General features: G+C 45.0%; 2 protein-coding genes across 2 annotated transcripts; both read right to left on the bottom strand.

The window, feature by feature from the left end:
* Window positions 1-2,339: 2,339 nt before the first annotated feature.
* On the bottom strand, window positions 2,340-2,750 carry LOC113566764. The gene is made up of 2 exons (XM_026993808.1): window positions 2,567-2,750; window positions 2,340-2,510 (listed from the first exon to the last, which is right to left on the bottom strand). The coding sequence occupies exons 1-2, from the start codon at window positions 2,748-2,750 to the stop codon at window positions 2,365-2,367; spliced, it is 330 nt and encodes a 109-aa protein (XP_026849609.1). The 3' UTR covers window positions 2,340-2,364.
* A 3,601-nt stretch (window positions 2,751-6,351) lies between these two features.
* On the bottom strand, window positions 6,352-10,166 carry LOC6601958. The gene is made up of 4 exons (XM_026993807.1): window positions 9,989-10,166; window positions 7,024-7,048; window positions 6,579-6,757; window positions 6,352-6,522 (listed from the first exon to the last, which is right to left on the bottom strand). The coding sequence occupies exons 1-4, from the start codon at window positions 10,164-10,166 to the stop codon at window positions 6,377-6,379; spliced, it is 528 nt and encodes a 175-aa protein (XP_026849608.1). The 3' UTR covers window positions 6,352-6,376.
* Window positions 10,167-19,226: the final 9,060 nt, after the last annotated feature.

The raw sequence follows: 19,226 nt of genomic DNA, 5'->3' as shown, positions 1-19,226 counted from the left end.
AAATTCAATGATGGTTACATCATGATTTTTTGCGAAAATCGTGACAAGCTCGATGTCCTTGATTCTGATCACAATCGGTTGGCAGGATTCTCCCGATCACGAAAAGACATGCCGCGCCCCGATCGGCTGCCTTATAGCAGGGATATGGCGTGCAGAAGAAACCATTATTTTTGGAATGATACGCAAATCAAAATCTTCGGAAGGCTATATCTCAGACAAATAGGGCCAGATCGGCGAAGGACCTATATTCGCAAGACCGTGGGGATCCAGCCTGTCGAACGGCATCAAAATCTCGACCACGAAAATGAGGCCGATTTTTGACAAATTCAATGATGGTTACATCATGATTTTTTGCGAAAATCGTGACAAGCCCGATGTCCTTGATTCTGATCACAATCGGTTGGCAGGATTCTCCCGATCACGAAAAGACATGCCGCGCCCCGATCGGCTGCCTTAAAGCAGAGATATAGCGTGCAGAAGAAACCATTATTTTTGGAATGATACGCAAATCCAAATCTTCGGAAGGGTATATCTCAGACAAATAGGGCCAGATCGGCGAAGGACCTACATTCGCAGGACCGTGGGGATCCAGCCTGTGGAACAAGCATGATGTCCTTGATTCTGATGACAATTGGTTGGCAGGACTCTCCCGATCACGAAAAGACATTCCGCGCCACGATCGGTAGCTTTGTATCCCAGCAGGACAGAAGCGCACCCCTTGGAATATCCGAAACTTAAAAGTCATCCTTCGACCTGGCCATCGACAACAAGGACTTTGACTATCGCAACCAAGGGAGGAGCTACGCGTTCTACTAGACTCTAGATAGATATTGTTGCATTTAGGTTAAAGATAGATCAAAATGTTTTCGACTTGTTTGTTTATTTATACTAAGCTAAGTTTTGATGAATAAAACTTTTGAAAAATAATTCTTGCTCTGTTCTGTATCCGGGAGACTACCCCGATTACAAAAAGGCGTGGCACTCCATGATGGGTTCACAAATAGAGGAGAAAACTAAATTTTTTTGATTGGGGAAAAGGTCCTTGATCCTTGGTAAGGACTCCATTAAATCAGAGATATTTTGTCGATCACAAGAAGTCATCGCACGACCAGATCGGCCCACAAATTGCGAAAAAAATAGATATGTATGGTAAGAGTTGTTGGAGTCCTTTCCGAAGGATCAAGGAAATTTTTTAGGTCTCGACGGGCCATGGCACCTTCCGCTCAGGCCACAAATAAGGGAGAAAACAAGATATATATGTCTGGAGAAAGTATCCTTGATCCTTGGTCCTTGATAAGGAATGCATTACATCAAGGATGATCTTAAGAACACAAGAAGCCACAAGGGCCACAATAAGCAGAGAAAACTAAAGATGTATAGTTGGGGTTGTTGGAGTCCTTACCGAAGGATCAAGGAAACTTTTCGTATCACGTGGGGCGATGAAACGACCCGATCGGGCCATAAATAAGGCAGAAAACCAGATATATATGTCTGGAGAAAAATCCTTGATCCTTGGTGCTTCATAAGGACTTCATAAAATCAGGGACATTTTTCTAAATACAGGAAGCCGTCGCACGCCCATAACGGGCCATAAATAGTGGAGAAAATGAGTATTTTTGATCCTGGATATCCTTGGTCCTTGAAAAGGACTTCATAAATCAGGGACATTTTTCCGAGCACAGGAAGCCATCGCACGCCCAGATCGGCCCATAAATAACGGAACATTTTAAAAAATGTAGTTCAAGAAATCCCTGATGGGGGCGCCACCGTACAAGAAAAGAACTCGCGACAAATGGCTGGGATACCAGGCGAACAGAAATCAGCAGCAAGCAACTTTAGGATATTAAAAAAACGTGGTGCATACTTTTGGGGGCTCCAAAATTAAAAAATCTGCGACCTTCTGCTGATTTCTGTTCGCCTGGTATCCCAGTCACCCATCGGTGATTTCTTGAACTAAATTTTCAAAAATAACAAATTTCAAGCCAGTTATGTTTTCTCCGTTATTTGTGGTCCGCTCTGGGCGTGCGACGGCTCCCTGTGCTCGGAAAAATGTCCCTGATTTAATGGAGTCCTTACCAAGGATTAAGGACCTTTTCCCCAATCAAAAAAATGTAGTTTTCTCCTCTATTTGTGAACATATCATGGCGTGCCACGCCTTTTTGTAATCGGGGTAGTCTCCCGGATACAGAACAGAGCAAGGATGTTTTTTCAATAGTTTTATTCATCAAAACTTAAATAAATAATCAAATAAATAAATAAAGAAACAAGTGCAAAACATTTTGATCTATCTGTAACCTATATGCAACAATCTCTCCCTTGGTTGCCATAGGGAAAGTCCTTGTTGTCGATGGCCAGGTCGAATGATTACGATGGCTTGTTGGGTTCGGATCTTGCAAGGGGTGCGCTCCTGTCATGCTGGAATACGGTTCTGTCTGGCTGGGATTGTGCTCGGTCTGTCTCGACGACGCCTCGGTAATGCTTGGATACGACTCGATTTGTGGCAAAGCCCTCTGTGAAGGAAGACATATTTTAAAATATGTCCACAATTATATACTGATTCACTTACGCGTCTCGAAGCTGAAGCCCAGTGTTTGATTCGGCGGCGTATGAATGGCCGTCATGGCTGGCTCATGATGACGCGGTTTTAGCAGATTGCCAGAGTCGAAGATCCTGGGATCTAATCCAGAAAGTTCGTTTGCGACATGTTCGGTGCGTATGTACTGTATGGTTAGTGGCAGGACCAATAGCATTCTAAGAATAAAGAAAAGTTATACTGTCAGTGAAAGTATATTATTCATTTTTATTTAAATATACAGGTAATGGATGTCTTTTTTGTCGATGGCAGCTGATTGACAGGACTCTTCCGATCACGAAAAGACATGCCGCGCCACGATCGGCTGCCTTATAGCAGAGATATGGCGTACAGAAGAAACCATTATTTTTGAAATGATACGCAAATCCAAATCTTCGGAAGGGTATATCTCAGAAAAATAGGGCCAGATCAGCGAAGGTCCTACATTCGCAGGACCGTGGGGATCCAGGCTGTCGAACGGCATCAAAATCTCGACCACGAAAATGAGGGCGATTTTTGACAAATTCAATGATGGTTACATCATGATTTTTTGCGAAAATCGTGACAAGCTCGATGTCCTTGATTCTGATCACAATCGGTTGGCAGGATTCTCCCGATCACGAAAAGACATGCCGCGCCCCGATCGGCTGCCTTATAGCAGAGATATGGCGTACAGAAGAAACCATTATTTTTGAAATGATACGCAAATCCAAATCTTCGGAAGGGTATATCTCAGAAAAATAGGGCCAGATCAGCGAAGGTCCTACATTCGCAGGACCGTGGGGATCCAGGCTGTCGAACGGCATCAAAATCTCGACCACGAAAATGAGGGCGATTTTTGACAAATTCAATGATGGTTACATCATGATTTTTTGCGAAAATCGTGACATGCTCGATGTCCTTGATTCTGATCACAATCGCGCCCCGATCGGCTGCCTTATAGCAGGGATATGGCGTGCAGAAGAAACCATTATTTTTGGAATGATACGCAAATCCAAATCTTCGGAAGGGTATATCTCAGACAAATAGGGCCAGATCGGCGAAGGACCTACATTCGCAGGACCGTGGAGATCCAGCCTGCCGAACGGCATCAAAATCTCGACCACGAAAATGAGGCCGATTTTTGACAAATTCAATGATGGTTACATCATGATTTTTTGCGAAAATCGTGACAAGCCCGATGTCCTTGATTCTGATCACAATCGGTTGGCAGGATTCTCCCGATCACGAAAAGACATGCCGCGCCCCGATCGGCTGCCTTAAAGCAGAGATATAGCGTGCAGAAGAAACCATTATTTTTGGAATGATACGCAAATCCAAATCTTCGGAAGGGTATATTTCAGACAAATAGGGCCAGATCGGCGAAGGACCTACATTCGCAGGACCGTGGAGATCCAGCCTGCCGAACGGCATCAAAATCTCGACCACGAAAATGAGGCCGATTTTTGTCAAATTCAATGATGGTTACATCATGATTTTTTGCGAAAATCGTGACATGCTCGATGTCCTTGATTCTGATCACAATCGGTTGGCAGGATTCTCCCGATCACGAAAAGACATGCCGCGCCCCGATCGGCTGCCTTAAAGCAGAGATATAGCGTGCAGAAGAAACCATTATTTTTGGAATGATACGCAAATCCAAATCTTCGGAAGGGTATATTTCAGACAAATAGCGAAGGACCTACATTCGCAGGACCGTGGAGATCCAGCCTGCCGAACGGCATCAAAATCTCGACCACGAAAATGAGGCCGATTTTTGTCAAATTCAATGATGGTTACATCATGATTTTTTGCGAAAATCGTGACATGCTCGATGTCCTTGATTCTGATCACAATCGGTTGGCAGGATTCTCCCGATCACGAAAAGACATGCCGCGCCCCGATCGGCTGCCTTATAGCAGGGATATGGCGTGCAGAAGAAACCATTATGTTTGGAATGATACGCAAATCAAAATCTTCGGAAGCCTATATCTCAGACAAATAGGGCCAGATCGGCGAAGGACCTACATTCGCAGGACCGTGGGGATCCAGCCTGTGGAACAAGCTCGATGTCCTTGATTCTGATGACAATTGGTTGGCAGGACTCTCCCGATCACGAAAAGACATTCCGCGCCACGATCGGTAGCTTTGTATCCCAGCAGGACAGAAGCGCACCCCTTGGAATATCCGAAACTTAAAAGTCATCCTTCGACCTGGCCATCGACAACAAGGACTTTGACTATCGCAACCAAGGGAGGAGCTACGCGTTCTACTAGACTCTAGATAGATATTGTTGCATTTAGGTTAAAGATAGATCAAAATGTTTTCGACTTGTTTGTTTATTTATACTAAGCTAAGTTTTGATGAATAAAACTTTTGAAAAATAATTCTTGCTCTGTTCTGTATCCGGGAGACTACCCCGATTACAAAAAGGCGTGGCACTCCATGATGGGTTCACAAATAGAGGAGAAAACTAAATTTTTTTGATTGGGGAAAAGGTCCTTGATCCTTGGTAAGGACTCCATTAAATCAGAGATATTTTGTCGATCACAAGAAGTCATCGCACGACCAGATCGGCCCACAAATTGCGAAAAAAAATAGATATGTATGGTAAGAGTTGTTGGAGTCCTTTCCGAAGGATCAAGGAAATTTTTTAGGTCTCGACGGGCCATGGCACCTTCCGCTCAGGCCACAAATAAGGGAGAAAACAAGATATATATGTCTGGAGAAAGTATCCTTGATCCTTGGTCCTTGATAAGGACTGCATTACATCAAGGATGATCTTAAGAACACAAGAAGCCACAAGGGCCACAATAAGCAGAGAAAACTAAAGATGTATAGTTGGGGTTGTTGGAGTCCTTACCGAAGGATCAAGGAAACTTTTCGTATCACGTGGGGCGATGAAACGACCCGATCGGGCCATAAATAAGGCAGAAAACCAGATATATATGTCTGGAGAAAAATCCTTGATCCTTGGTGCTTCATAAGGACTTCATAAAATCAGGGACATTTTTCTAAATACAGGAAGCCGTCGCACGCCCATAACGGGCCATAAATAGTGGAGAAAATGAGTATTTTTGATCCTGGATATCCTTGGTCCTTGAAAAGGACTTCATAAATCAGGGACATTTTTCCGAGCACAGGAAGCCATCGCACGCCCAGATCGGCCCATAAATAACGGAACATTTTAAAAAATGTAGTTCAAGAAATCCCTGATGGGGGCGCCACCGTACAAGAAAAGAACTCGCGACAAATGGCTGGGATACCAGGCGAACAGAAATCAGCAGCAAGCAACTTTAGGATATTAAAAAAACGTGGTGCATACTTTTGGGGGCTCCAAAATTAAAAAATCTGCGACCTTCTGCTGATTTCTGTTCGCCTGGTATCCCAGTCACCCATCGGTGATTTCTTGAACTAAATTTTCAAAAATAACAAATTTCAAGCCAGTTATGTTTTCTCCGTTATTTGTGGTCCGCTCTGGGCGTGCGACGGCTCCCTGTGCTCGGAAAAATGTCCCTGATTTAATGGAGTCCTTACCAAGGATTAAGGACCTTTTCCCCAATCAAAAAAATGTTGTTTTCTCCTCTATTTGTGAACATATCATGGCGTGCCACGCCTTTTTGTAATCGGGGTAGTCTCCCGGATACAGAACAGAGCAAGGATGTTTTTTCAATAGTTTTATTCATCAAAACTTAAATAAATAATCAAATAAATAAATAAAGAAACAAGTGCAAAACATTTTGATCTATCTGTAACCTATATGCAACAATCTCTCCCTTGGTTGCCATAGGGAAAGTCCTTGTTGTCGATGGCCAGGTCGAATGATTACGATGGCTTGTTGGGTTCGGATCTTGCAAGGGGTGCGCTCCTGTCATGCTGGAATACGGTTCTGTCTGGCTGGGATTGTGCTCGGTCTGTCTCGACGACGCCTCGGTAATGCTTGGATACGACTCGATTTGTGGCAAAGCCCTCTGTGAAGGAAGACATATTTTAAAATATGTCCACAATTATATACTGATTCACTTACGCGTCTCGAAGCTGAAGCCCAGTGTTTGATTCGGCGGCGTATGAATGGCCGTCATGGCTGGCTCATGATGACGCGGTTTTAGCAGATTGCCAGAGTCGAAGATCCTGGGATCTAATCCAGAAAGTTCGTTTGCGACATGTTCGGTGTACTGTATGGTTAGTGGCAGGACCAATAGCATTCTAAGAATAAAGAAAAGTTATACTGTCAGTGAAAGTATATTATTCATTTTTATTTAAATATACAGGTAATGGATGTCTTTTTTGTCGATGGCAGCTGATTGACAGGACTCTTCCGATCACGAAAAGACATGCCGCGCCCCGATCGGCTGCCTTATAGCAGGGATATGGCGTGCAGAAGAAACCATTATGTTTGGAATGATACGCAAATCAAAATCTTCGGAAGCCTATATCTCAGACAAATAGGGCCAGATCGGCGAAGGACCTACATTCGCAGGACCGTGGGGATCCAGCCTGTGGAACAAGCTCGATGTCCTTGATTCTGATGACAATTGGTTGGCAGGACTCTCCCGATCACGAAAAGACATTCCGCGCCACGACCGGTAGCTTTGTATCCCAGCAGGACAGAAGCGCACCCCTTGGAATATCCGAAACTTAAAAGTCATCCTTCGACCTGGCCATCGACAACAAGGACTTTGACTATCGCAACCAAGGGAGGAGCTACGCGTTCTACTAGACTCTAGATAGATATTGTTGCATTTAGGTTAAAGATAGATCAAAATGTTTTCGACTTGTTTGTTTATTTATACTAAGCTAAGTTTTGATGAATAAAACTTTTGAAAAATAATTCTTGCTCTGTTCTGTATCCGGGAGACTACCCCGATTACAAAAAGGCGTGGCACTCCATGATGGGTTCACAAATAGAGGAGAAAACTAAATTTTTATACCCGATACTCAAAATGAGTATTGGGGTATATTAGATTTGTGGTAAAAGTGGATGTGTGTAACGTCCAGAGGGAATCGTTTCCGACCCTATAAAGTATATATATTCTTGATCAGCATCAATAGCCGAGTCGATTGAGCCCTGTCTGTCTGTCCGTCCGTCCGTCTGTCCGTCTGTCCGTCCCCTTCAGCGCCTAATGCTCAAAGACTATAAGAGCTAGAGCAACGATGTTTTGGATCCAGACTTCTGTGATATGTCACTGCTCCAAAAATATTTCAAAACTTTGCCCCGCCCACTTCCGCCCCCACAAAGGGCGAAAATCTGTGGCATCCACAATTTTGACGATACGAGAAAACTAAAAACGCAGAATCGTAGAAGATGACTATATCTTCTAGAGTGCAAAATCTGAACCAGATCGTATAATTATTATAGCCAGAATCACGAAAACAATTTCACTCTTTCTCGCTCTGTCTCACTCTAACACACAGGTTTCATGGTCGGTTTTGCCAATTGCAAAATATGAGTTCAAGGATCTCAGAACCTATAAAAGCCAGAGCAACCAAATTTGGTATCCACACTCCTGTGATATCGAACCTTGACCGTTTCATGTCCAAATTTCGCCACACCCCCTTCCGCCCCCGCAAAGGACGAAAATCTGAGGCATCCACAATATTGCAGATTTGAGAAAACTAAAAACGCAGAATCATAGATAATGACCATATCTATTAGATTGCTGAATCTGGATCAGATCAGATCATTTTTATAGCCAAAAGGAACAAATCAATTTGCAGTGGCTACGCAGCTCGTGACGTCACGCTCAGATTGATTTTCTGTCTCTCTCGCACGCACTCTTTGTCGTGTCGTTAAATATTAGCGGCGTCTGCCGGAGGAGAGCCATACTGACTTAGTATCGGGTATAACTCTAGAGTTGCGGTGTCCGCAGCAACTCACAACGTTCCCCCTCGTTTTGATTGGGGAAAAGGTCCTTGATCCTTGGTAAGGACTCCATTAAATCAGAGATATTTTGTCGATCACAAGAAGTCATCGCACGACCAGATCGGCCCACAAATTGCGAAAAAAATAGATATGTATGGTAAGAGTTGTTGGAGTCCTTTCCGAAGGATCAAGGAAATTTTTTAGGTCTCGACGGGCCATGGCACCTTCCGCTCAGGCCACAAATAAGGGAGAAAACAAGATATATATGTCTGGAGAAAGTATCCTTGATCCTTGGTCCTTGATAAGGACTGCATTACATCAAGGATGATCTTAAGAACACAAGAAGCCACAAGGGCCACAATAAGCAGAGAAAACTAAAGATGTATAGTTGGGGTTGTTGGAGTCCTTACCGAAGGATCAAGGAAACTTTTCGTATCACGTGGGGCGATGAAACGACCCGATCGGGCCATAAATAAGGCAGAAAACCAGATATATATGTCTGGAGAAAAATCCTTGATCCTTGGTGCTTCATAAGGACCTCATAAAATCAGGGACATTTTTCTAAATACAGGAAGCCGTCGCACGCCCATAACGGGCCATAAATAGTGGAGAAAATGAGTATTTTTGATCCTGGATATCCTTGGTCCTTGAAAAGGACTTCATAAATCAGGGACATTTTTCCGAGCACAGGAAGCCATCGCACGCCCAGATCGGCCCATAAATAACGGAACATTTTAAAAAATGTAGTTCAAGAAATCCCTGATGGGGGCGCCACCGTACAAGAAAAGAACTCGCGACAAATGGCTGGGATACCAGGCGAACAGAAATCAGCAGCAAGCAACTTTAGGATATTAAAAAAACGTGGTGCATACTTTTGGGGGCTCCAAAATTAAAAAATCTGCGACCTTCTGCTGATTTCTGTTCGCCTGGTATCCCAGTCACCCATCGGTGATTTCTTGAACTAAATTTTCAAAAATAACAAATTTCAAGCCAGTTATGTTTTCTCCGTTATTTGTGGTCCGCTCTGGGCGTGCGACGGCTCCCTGTGCTCGGAAAAATGTCCCTGATTTAATGGAGTCCTTACCAAGGATTAAGGACCTTTTCCCCAATCAAAAAAATGTTGTTTTCTCCTCTATTTGTGAACATATCATGGCGTGCCACGCCTTTTTGTAATCGGGGTAGTCTCCCGGATACAGAACAGAGCAAGGATGTTTTTTCAATAGTTTTATTCATCAAAACTTAAATAAATAATCAAATAAATAAATAAAGAAACAAGTGCAAAACATTTTGATCTATCTGTAACCTATATGCAACAATCTCTCCCTTGGTTGCCATAGGGAAAGTCCTTGTTGTCGATGGCCAGGTCGAATGATTACGATGGCTTGTTGGGTTCGGATCTTGCAAGGGGTGCGCTCCTGTCATGCTGGAATACGGTTCTGTCTGGCTGGGATTGTGCTCGGTCTGTCTCGACGACGCCTCGGTAATGCTTGGATACGACTCGATTTGTGGCAAAGCCCTCTGTGAAGGAAGACATATTTTAAAATATGTCCACAATTATATACTGATTCACTTACGCGTCTCGAAGCTGAAGCCCAGTGTTTGATTCGGCGGCGTATGAATGGCCGTCATGGCTGGCTCATGATGACGCGGTTTTAGCAGATTGCCAGAGTCGAAGATCCTGGGATCTAATCCAGAAAGTTCGTTTGCGACATGTTCGGTGTACTGTATGGTTAGTGGCAGGACCAATAGCATTTTCTAAGAATAAAGAAAAGTTATACTGTCAGTGAAAGTATATTATTCATTTTTATTTAAATATACAGGTAATGGATGTCTTTTTTGTCGATGGCAGCTGATTGACAGGACTCTTCCGATCACGAAAAGACATGCCGCGCCACGATCGGCTGCCTTATAGCAGAGATATGGCGTACAGAAGAAACCATTATTTTTGAAATGATACGCAAATCCAAATCTTCGGAAGGGTATATCTCAGACAAATAGGGCCAGATCAGCGAAGGTCCTACATTCGCAGGACCGTGGGGATCCAGCCTCTCGAACGGCATCAAAATCTCGACCACGAAAATGGGGCCGATTTTTGACAAATTCAATGATGGTTACATCATGATTTTTTGCGAAAATCGTGACATGCTCGATGTCCTTGATTCTGATCACAATCGCGCCCCGATCGGCTGCCTTATAGCAGGGATATGGCGTGCAGAAGAAACCATTATTTTTGGAATGATACGCAAATCCAAATCTTCGGAAGGGTATATCTCAGACAAATAGGGCCAGATCGGCGAAGGACCTACATTCGCAGGACCGTGGAGATCCAGCCTGCCGAACGGCATCAAAATCTCGACCACGAAAATGAGGCCGATATTTGACAAATTCAATGATGGTTACATCATGATTTTTTGCGAAAATCGTGACATGCTCGATGTCCTTGATTCTGATCACAATCGGTTGGCAGGATTCTCCCGATCACGAAAAGACATGCCGCGCCCCGATCGGCTGCCTTAAAGCAGAGATATAGCGTGCAGAAGAAACCATTATTTTTGGAATGATACGCAAATCCAAATCTTCGGAAGGGTATATTTCAGACAAATAGGGCCAGATCGGCGAAGGACCTACATTCGCAGGACCGTGGAGATCCAGCCTGCCGAACGGCATCAAAATCTCCACCACGAAAATGAGGCCGATATTTGACAAATTCAATGATGGTTACATCATGATTTTTTGCGAAAATCGTGACATGCTCGATGTCCTTGATTCTGATCACAATCGGCTGGCAGGATTCTCCCGATCACGAAAAGACATGCCGCGCCCCGATCGGCTGCCTTAAAGCAGAGATATAGCGTGCAGAAGAAACCATTATTTTTGGAATGATACGCAAATCCAAATCTTCGGAAGGGTATATTTCAGACAAATAGGGCCAGATCGGCGAAGGACCTACATTCGCAGGACCGTGGAGATCCAGCCTGCCGAACGGCATCAAAATCTCGACCACGAAAATGAGGCCGATTTTTGACAAATTCAATGATGGTTACATCATGATTTTTTGCGAAAATCGTGACATGCTCGATGTCCTTGATTCTGATCACAATCGGTTGGCAGGATTCTCCCGATCACGAAAAGACATGCCGCGCCCCGATCGGCTGCCTTATAGCAGGGATATGGCGTGCAGAAGAAACCATTATGTTTGGAATGATACGCAAATCAAAATCTTCGGAAGGCTATATCTCAGACAAATAGGGCCAGATCGGCGAAGGACCTACATTCGCAGGACCGTGGGGATCCAGCCTGTCGAACGGCATCAAAATCTCGACCACGAAAATAAGGCCGATTTTTGACAAATTCAATGATGGTTACATCATGATTTTTTGCGAAAATCGTGACATGCTCGATGTCCTTGATTCTGATCACAATCGGTTGGCAGGATTCTTCCGATCACGCAAAGACATGCCGCGCCCCGATCGGCTGCCTTATAGCAGGGATATGGCGTGCAGAAGAAACCATTATTTTTGGAATGATACGCAAATCCAAATCTTCGGAAGGGTATATCTCAGACAAATAGGGCCAGATCGGCGAAGGACCTACATTCGCAGGACCGTGGGGATCCAGCCTGCCGAACGGCATCAAAATCTCGACCACGAAAATGAGGCCGATTTTTGACAAATTCAATGATGGTTACATCATGATTTTTTGCGAAAATCGTGACATGCCCGATGTCCTTGATTCTGATCACAATCGGTTGGCAGGATTCTCCCGATCACGAAAAGACATGCCGCGCCCCGATCGGCTGCCTTATAGCAGGGATATGGCGTGCAGAAGAAACCATTATGTTTGGAATGATACGCAAATCAAAATCTTCGGAAGGCTATATCTCAGACAAATAGGGCCAGATCGGCGAAGGACCTACATTCGCAGGACCGTGGAGATCCAGCCTGCCGAACGGCATCAAAATCTCGACCACGAAAATGAGGCCGATTTTTGACAAATTCAATGATGGTTACATCATGATTTTTTGCGAAAATCGTGACAAGCTCGATGTCCTTGATTCTGATCACAATCGGTTGGCAGGATTCTCCCGATCACGAAAAGACATGCCGCGCCCCGATCGGCTGCCTTATAGCAGAGATATGGCGTGCAGAAGAAACCATTATTTTTGGAATGATACGCAAATCCAAATCTTCGGAAGGGTATATCTCAGACAAATAGGGCCAGATCGGCGAAGGACCTACATTCGCAGGACCGTGGGGATCCAGCCTGTGGAACAAGCTCGATGTCCTTGATTCTGATCACAATCGGTTGGCAGGATTCTCCCGATCACGAAAAGACATGCCGCGCCCCGATCGGCTGCCTTATAGCAGGGATATGGCGTGCAGAAGAAACCATTATGTTTGGAATGATACGCAAATCAAAATCTTCGGAAGGCTATATCTCAGACAAATAGGGCCAGATCGGCGAAGGACCTACATTCGCAGGACCGTGGAGATCCAGCCTGCCGAACGGCATCAAAATCTCGACCACGAAAATGAGGCCGATTTTTGACAAATTCAATGATGGTTACATCATGATTTTTTGCGAAAATCGTGACATGCTCGATGTCCTTGATTCTGATCACAATCGGTTGGCAGGATTCTCCCGATCACGAAAAGACATGCCGCGCCCCGATCGGCTGCCTTAAAGCAGAGATATAGCGTGCAGAAGAAACCATTATTTTTGGAATGATACGCAAATCAAAATCTTCGGAAGGCTATATCTCAGACAAATAGGGCCAGATCGGCGAAGGACCTACATTCGCAGGACCGTGGGGATCCAGCCTGTGGAACAAGCTCGATGTCCTTGATTCTGATGGCAATTGGTTGGCAGGACTCTCCCGATCACGAAAAGACATGCCGCGCCCCGATCGGCTGCCTTAAAGCAGAGATATAGCGTGCAGAAGAAACCATTATGTTTGGAATGATACGCAAATCAAAATCTTCGGAAGGCTATATCTCAGACAAATAGGGCCAGATCGGCGAAGGACCTACATTCGCAGGACCGTGGAGATCCAGCCTGCCGAACGGCATCAAAATCTCGACCACGAAAATGAGGCCGATTTTTGACAAATTCAATGATGGTTACATCATGATTTTTTGCGAAAATCGTGACAAGCCCGATGTCCTTGATTCTGATCACAATCGGTTGGCAGGATTCTCCCGATCACGAAAAGACATGCCGCGCCCCGATCGGCTGCCTTAAAGCAGAGATATAGCGTGCAGAAGAAACCATTATTTTTGGAATGATACGCAAATCAAAATCTTCGGAAGGCTATATCTCAGACAAATAGGGCCAGATCGGCGAAGGACCTACATTCGCAGGACCGTGGGGATCCAGCCTGTCGAACGGCATCAAAATCTCGACCACGAAAATAAGGCCGATTTTTGACAAATTCAATGATGGTTACATCATGATTTTTTGCGAAAATCGTGACAAGCCCGATGTCCTTGATTCTGATCACAATCGGTTGGCAGGATTCTCCCGATCACGAAAAGACATGCCGCGCCCCGATCGGCTGCCTTAAAGCTGAGATATAGCGTGCAGAAGAAACCATTATTTTTGGAATGATACGCAAATCAAAATCTTCGGAAGGCTATATCTCAGACAAATAGGGCCAGATCGGCGAAGGACCTACATTCGCAGGACCGTGGGGATCCAGCCTGTCGAACGGCATCAAAATCTCGACCACGAAAATAAGGCCGATTTTTGACAAATTCAATGATGGTTACATCATGATTTTTTGCGAAAATCGTGACAAGCCCGATGTCCTTGATTCTGATCACAATCGGTTGGCAGGATTCTCCCGATCACGAAAAGACATGCCGCGCCCCGATCGGCTGCCTTAAAGCTGAGATATAGCGTGCAGAAGAAACCATTATTTTTGGAATGATACGCAAATCAAAATCTTCGGAAGGCTATATCTCAGACAAATAGGGCCAGATCGGCGAAGGACCTACATTCGCAGGACCGTGGAGATCCAGCCTGCCGAACGGCATCAAAATCTCGACCACGAAAATGAGGCCGATTTTTGACAAATTCAATGATGGTTACATCATGATTTTTTGCGAAAATCGTGACAAGCCCGATGTCCTTGATTCTGATCACAATCGGTTGGCAGGATTCTCCCGATCACGAAAAGACATGCCGCGCCCCGATCGGCTGCCTTAAAGCAGAGATATAGCGTGCAGAAGAAACCATTATTTTTGGAATGATACGCAAATCCAAATCTTCGGAAGGGTATATCTCAGACAAATAGGGCCAGATCGGCGAAGGACCTACATTCGCAGGACCGTGGGGATCCAGCCTGTCGAACGGCATCAAAATCTCGACCACGAAAATAAGGCCGATTTTTGACAAATTCAATGATGGTTACATCATGATTTTTTGCGAAAATCGTGACAAGCCCGATGTCCTTGATTCTGATCACAATCGGTTGGCAGGATTCTCCCGATCACGAAAAGACATGCCGCGCCCCGATCGGCTGCCTTAAAGCAGAGATATAGCGTGCAGAAGAAACCATTATTTTTGGAATGATACGCAAATCCAAATCTTCGGAAGGGTATATCTCAGACAAATAGGGCCAGATCGGCGAAGGACCTACATTCGCAGGACCGTGGGGATCCAGCCTGTCGAACGGCATCAAAATCTCGACCACGAAAATAAGGCCGATTTTTGACAAATTCAATGATGGTTACATCATGATTTTTTGCGAAAATCGTGACAAGCCCGATGTCCTTGATTCTGATCACAATCGGTTGGCAGGATTCTCCCGATCACGAAAAGACATGCCGCGCCCCGATCGGCTGCCTTAAAGCAGAGATATAGCGTGCAGAAGAAACCATTATTTTTGGAATGATACGCAAATCAAAATCTTCGGAAGGCTATATCTCAGACAAATAGGGCCAGATCGGCGAAGGACCTACATTCGCAGGACCGTGGGGATCCAGCCTGTCGAACGGCATCAAAATCTCGACCACGAAAATAAGGCCGATTTTTGACAATTTCAATGATGGTTACATCATGATTTTTTGCGAAAATCGTGACAAGCCCGATGTCCTTGATTCTGATCACAATCGGTTGGCAGGATTCTACCGATCACGAAAAGACATGCCGCGCCCCGATCGGCTGCCTTAAAGCAGAGATATAGCGTGCAGAAGAAACCATTATTTTTGGAATGGCGAAGGACCTACATTCGCAGAACCGTGGGGATCCAGCCTGTCGAACGGCATCAAAATCTCGACCACGAAAATAAGGCCGATTTTTGACAAATTCTATGATGGTTACATCATGATTTTTTGCGAAAATCGTGACAAGCCCGATGTCCTTGATTCTGATCACAATCGGTTGGCAGGATTCTCCCGATCACGAAAAGACATGCCGCGCCCCGATCGGCAGCCTTAAAGCAGAGATATAGCGTGCAGAAGAAACCATTATTTTTGGAATGATACGCAAATCCAAATCTTCGGAAGGGTATATCTCAGACAAATAGGGCCAGATCGGCGAAGGACCTATATTCGCAGGACCGTGGGGATCCAGCCTGTCGAACGGCATCAAAATCTCGACCACGAAAATAAGGCCGATTTTTGACAAATTCAATGATGGTTACATCATGATTTTTTGCGAAAATCGTGACAAGCCCGATGTCCTTGATTCTGATCACAATCGGTTGGCAGGATTCTCCCGATCACGAAAAGACATGCCGCGCCCCGATCGGCTGCCTTAAAGCAGAGATATAGCGTGCAGAAGAAACCATTATTTTTGGAATGATACGCAAATCCAAATCTTCGGAAGGGTATATCTCAGACAAATAGGGCCAGATCGGCGAAGGACCTACATTCGCAGGACCGTGGGGATCCAGCCTGTCGAACGGCATCAAAATCTCGACCACGAAAATAAGGCCGATTTTTGACAAATTCAATGATGGTTACATCATGATTTTTTGCGAAAATCGTGACAAGCCCGATGTCCTTGATTCTGATCACAATCGGTTGGCAGGATTCTCCCGATCACGAAAAGACATGCCGCGCCCCGATCGGCTGCCTTAAAGCAGAGATATAGCGTGCAGAAGAAACCATTATTTTTGGAATGATACGCAAATCAAAATCTTCGGAAGGCTATATCTCAGACAAATAGGGCCAGATCGGCGAAGGACCTACATTCGCAGGACCGTGGGGATCCAGCCTGTCGAACGGCATCAAAATCTCGACCACGAAAATAAGGCCGATTTTTGACAAATTCAATGATGGTTACATCATGATTTTTTGCGAAAATCGTGACAAGCCCGATGTCCTTGATTCTGATCACAATCGGTTGGCAGGATTCTACCGATCACGAAAAGACATGCCGCGCCCCGATCGGCTGCCTTAAAGCAGAGATATAGCGTGCAGAAGAAACCATTATTTTTGGAATGGCGAAGGACCTACATTCGCAGAACCGTGGGGATCCAGCCTGTCGAACGGCATCAAAATCTCGACCACGAAAATAAGGCCGATTTTTGACAAATTCTATGATGGTTACATCATGATTTTTTGCGAAAATCGTGACAAGCCCGATGTCCTTGATTCTGATCACAATCGGTTGGCAGGATTCTCCCGATCACGAAAAGACATGCCGCGCCCCGATCGGCTGCCTTAAAGCAGAGATATAGCGTGCAGAAGAAACCATTATTTTTGGAATGATACGCAAATCCAAATCTTCGGAAGGGTATATCTCAGACAAATAGGGCCAGATCGGCGAAGGACCTATATTCGCAGGACCGTGGGGATCCAGCCTGTTGAACGGCATCAAAATCTCGACCACGAAAATAAGGCCGATTTTTGGCAAATTCTATGATGGTTACATCATGATTTTTTGCGAAAATCGTGACAAGCCCGATGTCCTTGATTCTGATCACAATCGGTTGGCAGGATTCTCCCGATCACGAAAAGACATGCCGCGCCCCGATCGGCTGCCTTAAAGCAGAGATATAGCGTGCAGAAGAAACCATTATTTTTGGAATGATCCGCAAATCCAAATCTTCGGAAGGGTATATCTCAGACAAATAGGGCCAGATCGGCGAAGGACCTACATTCGCAGGACCGTGGGGATCCAGCCTGTGGAACAAGCTCGATGTCCTTGATTCTGATGACAATTGGTTGGCAGGACTCTCCCGATCACGAAAAGACATGCCGCGCCCCGATCGGCTGCCTTATAGCAGGGATATGGCGTGCAGAAGAAACCATTATTTTTGGAATGATACGCAAATCAAAATCTTCGGAAGGCTATATCTCAGACAAATAGGGCCAGATCGGCGAAGGACCTACATTCGCAGGACCGTGGGGATCCAGCCTGTGGAACAAGCTCGATGTCCTTGATTCTGATGACAATTGGTTGGCAGGACTCTCCCGATCACGAAAAGACATGCCGCGCCCCGATCGGCTGCCTTATAGCAGGGATATGGCGTGCAGAAGAAACCATTATTTTTGGAATGATACGCAAATCAAAATCTTCGGAAGGCTATATCTCAGACAAATAGGGCCAGATCGGCGAAGGACCTACATTCGCAGGACCGTGGGGATCCAGCCTGTGGAACAAGCTCGATGTCCTTGATTCTGATGACAATTGGTTGGCAGGACTCTCCCGATCACGAAAAGACATTCCGCGCCACGATCGGTAGCTTTGTATCCCAGCAGGACAGAAGCGCACCCCTTGGAATATCCGAAACTTAAAAGTCATCCTTCGACCTGGCCATCGACAACAAGGACTTTGACTATCGCAACCAAGGGAGGAGCTACGCGTTCTACTAGACTCTAGATAGATATTGTTGCATTTAGGTTAAAGATAGATCAAAATGTTTTCGACTTGTTTGTTTATTTATACTAAGCTAAGTTTTGATGAATAAAACTTTTGAAAAATAATTCTTGCTCTGTTCTGTATCCGGGAGACTACCCCGATTACAAAAAGGCGTGGCACGCCATGATGGGTTCACAAATAGAGGAGAAAACTACATTTTTTTGATTGGGGAAAAGGTCCTTGATCCTTGGTAAGGACTCCATTAAATCAGGGATATTTTGTCGATCACAAGAAGTCATCGCACGACCAGATCGGCCCACAAATTGCGAAAAAAATAGATATGTATGGTAAGAGTTGTTGGAGTCCTTTCCGAAGGATCAAGGAAATTTTTTAGGTCTCGACGGGCCATGGCACCTTCCGCTCAGGCCACAAATAAGGGAGAAAACAAGATATATATGTCTGGAGAAAGTATCCTTGATCCTTGGTCCTTGATAAGGACTGCATTACATCAAGGATGATCTTAAGAACACAAGAAGCCACAAGGGCCACAATAAGCAGAGAAAACTAAAGATGTATAGTTGGGGTTGTTGGAGTCCTTACCGAAGGATCAAGGAAACTTTTCGTATCACGTGGGGCGATGAAACGACCCGATCGGGCCATAAATAAGGCAGAAAACCAGATATATATGTCTGGAGAAAAATCCTTGATCCTTGGTGCTTCATAAGGACCTCATAAAATCAGGGACATTTTTCTAAATACAGGAAGCCGTCGCACGCCCATAACGGGCCATAAATAGTGGAGAAAATGAGTATTTTTGATCCTGGATATCCTTGGTCCTTGAAAAGGACTTCATAAATCAGGGACATTTTTCCGAGCACAGGAAGCCATCGCACGCCCAGATCGGCCCATAAATAACGGAACATTTTAAAAAATGTAGTTCAAGAAATCCCTGATGGGGGCGCCACCGTACAAGAAAAGAACTCGCGACAAATGGCTGGGATA

Source organism: Drosophila persimilis, unplaced genomic scaffold (assembly GCF_003286085.1).
Source record: "Drosophila persimilis strain 14011-0111.01,24,50 unplaced genomic scaffold, DperRS2 tig00000900-arrow-arrow-pilon, whole genome shotgun sequence".
Taxonomy (NCBI): Eukaryota; Metazoa; Arthropoda; class Insecta; order Diptera; family Drosophilidae; genus Drosophila; species Drosophila persimilis.
The sequence above is the reverse complement of the archived record's forward strand: the minus strand, read 5'-3'. Positions and strand labels throughout refer to the sequence as shown.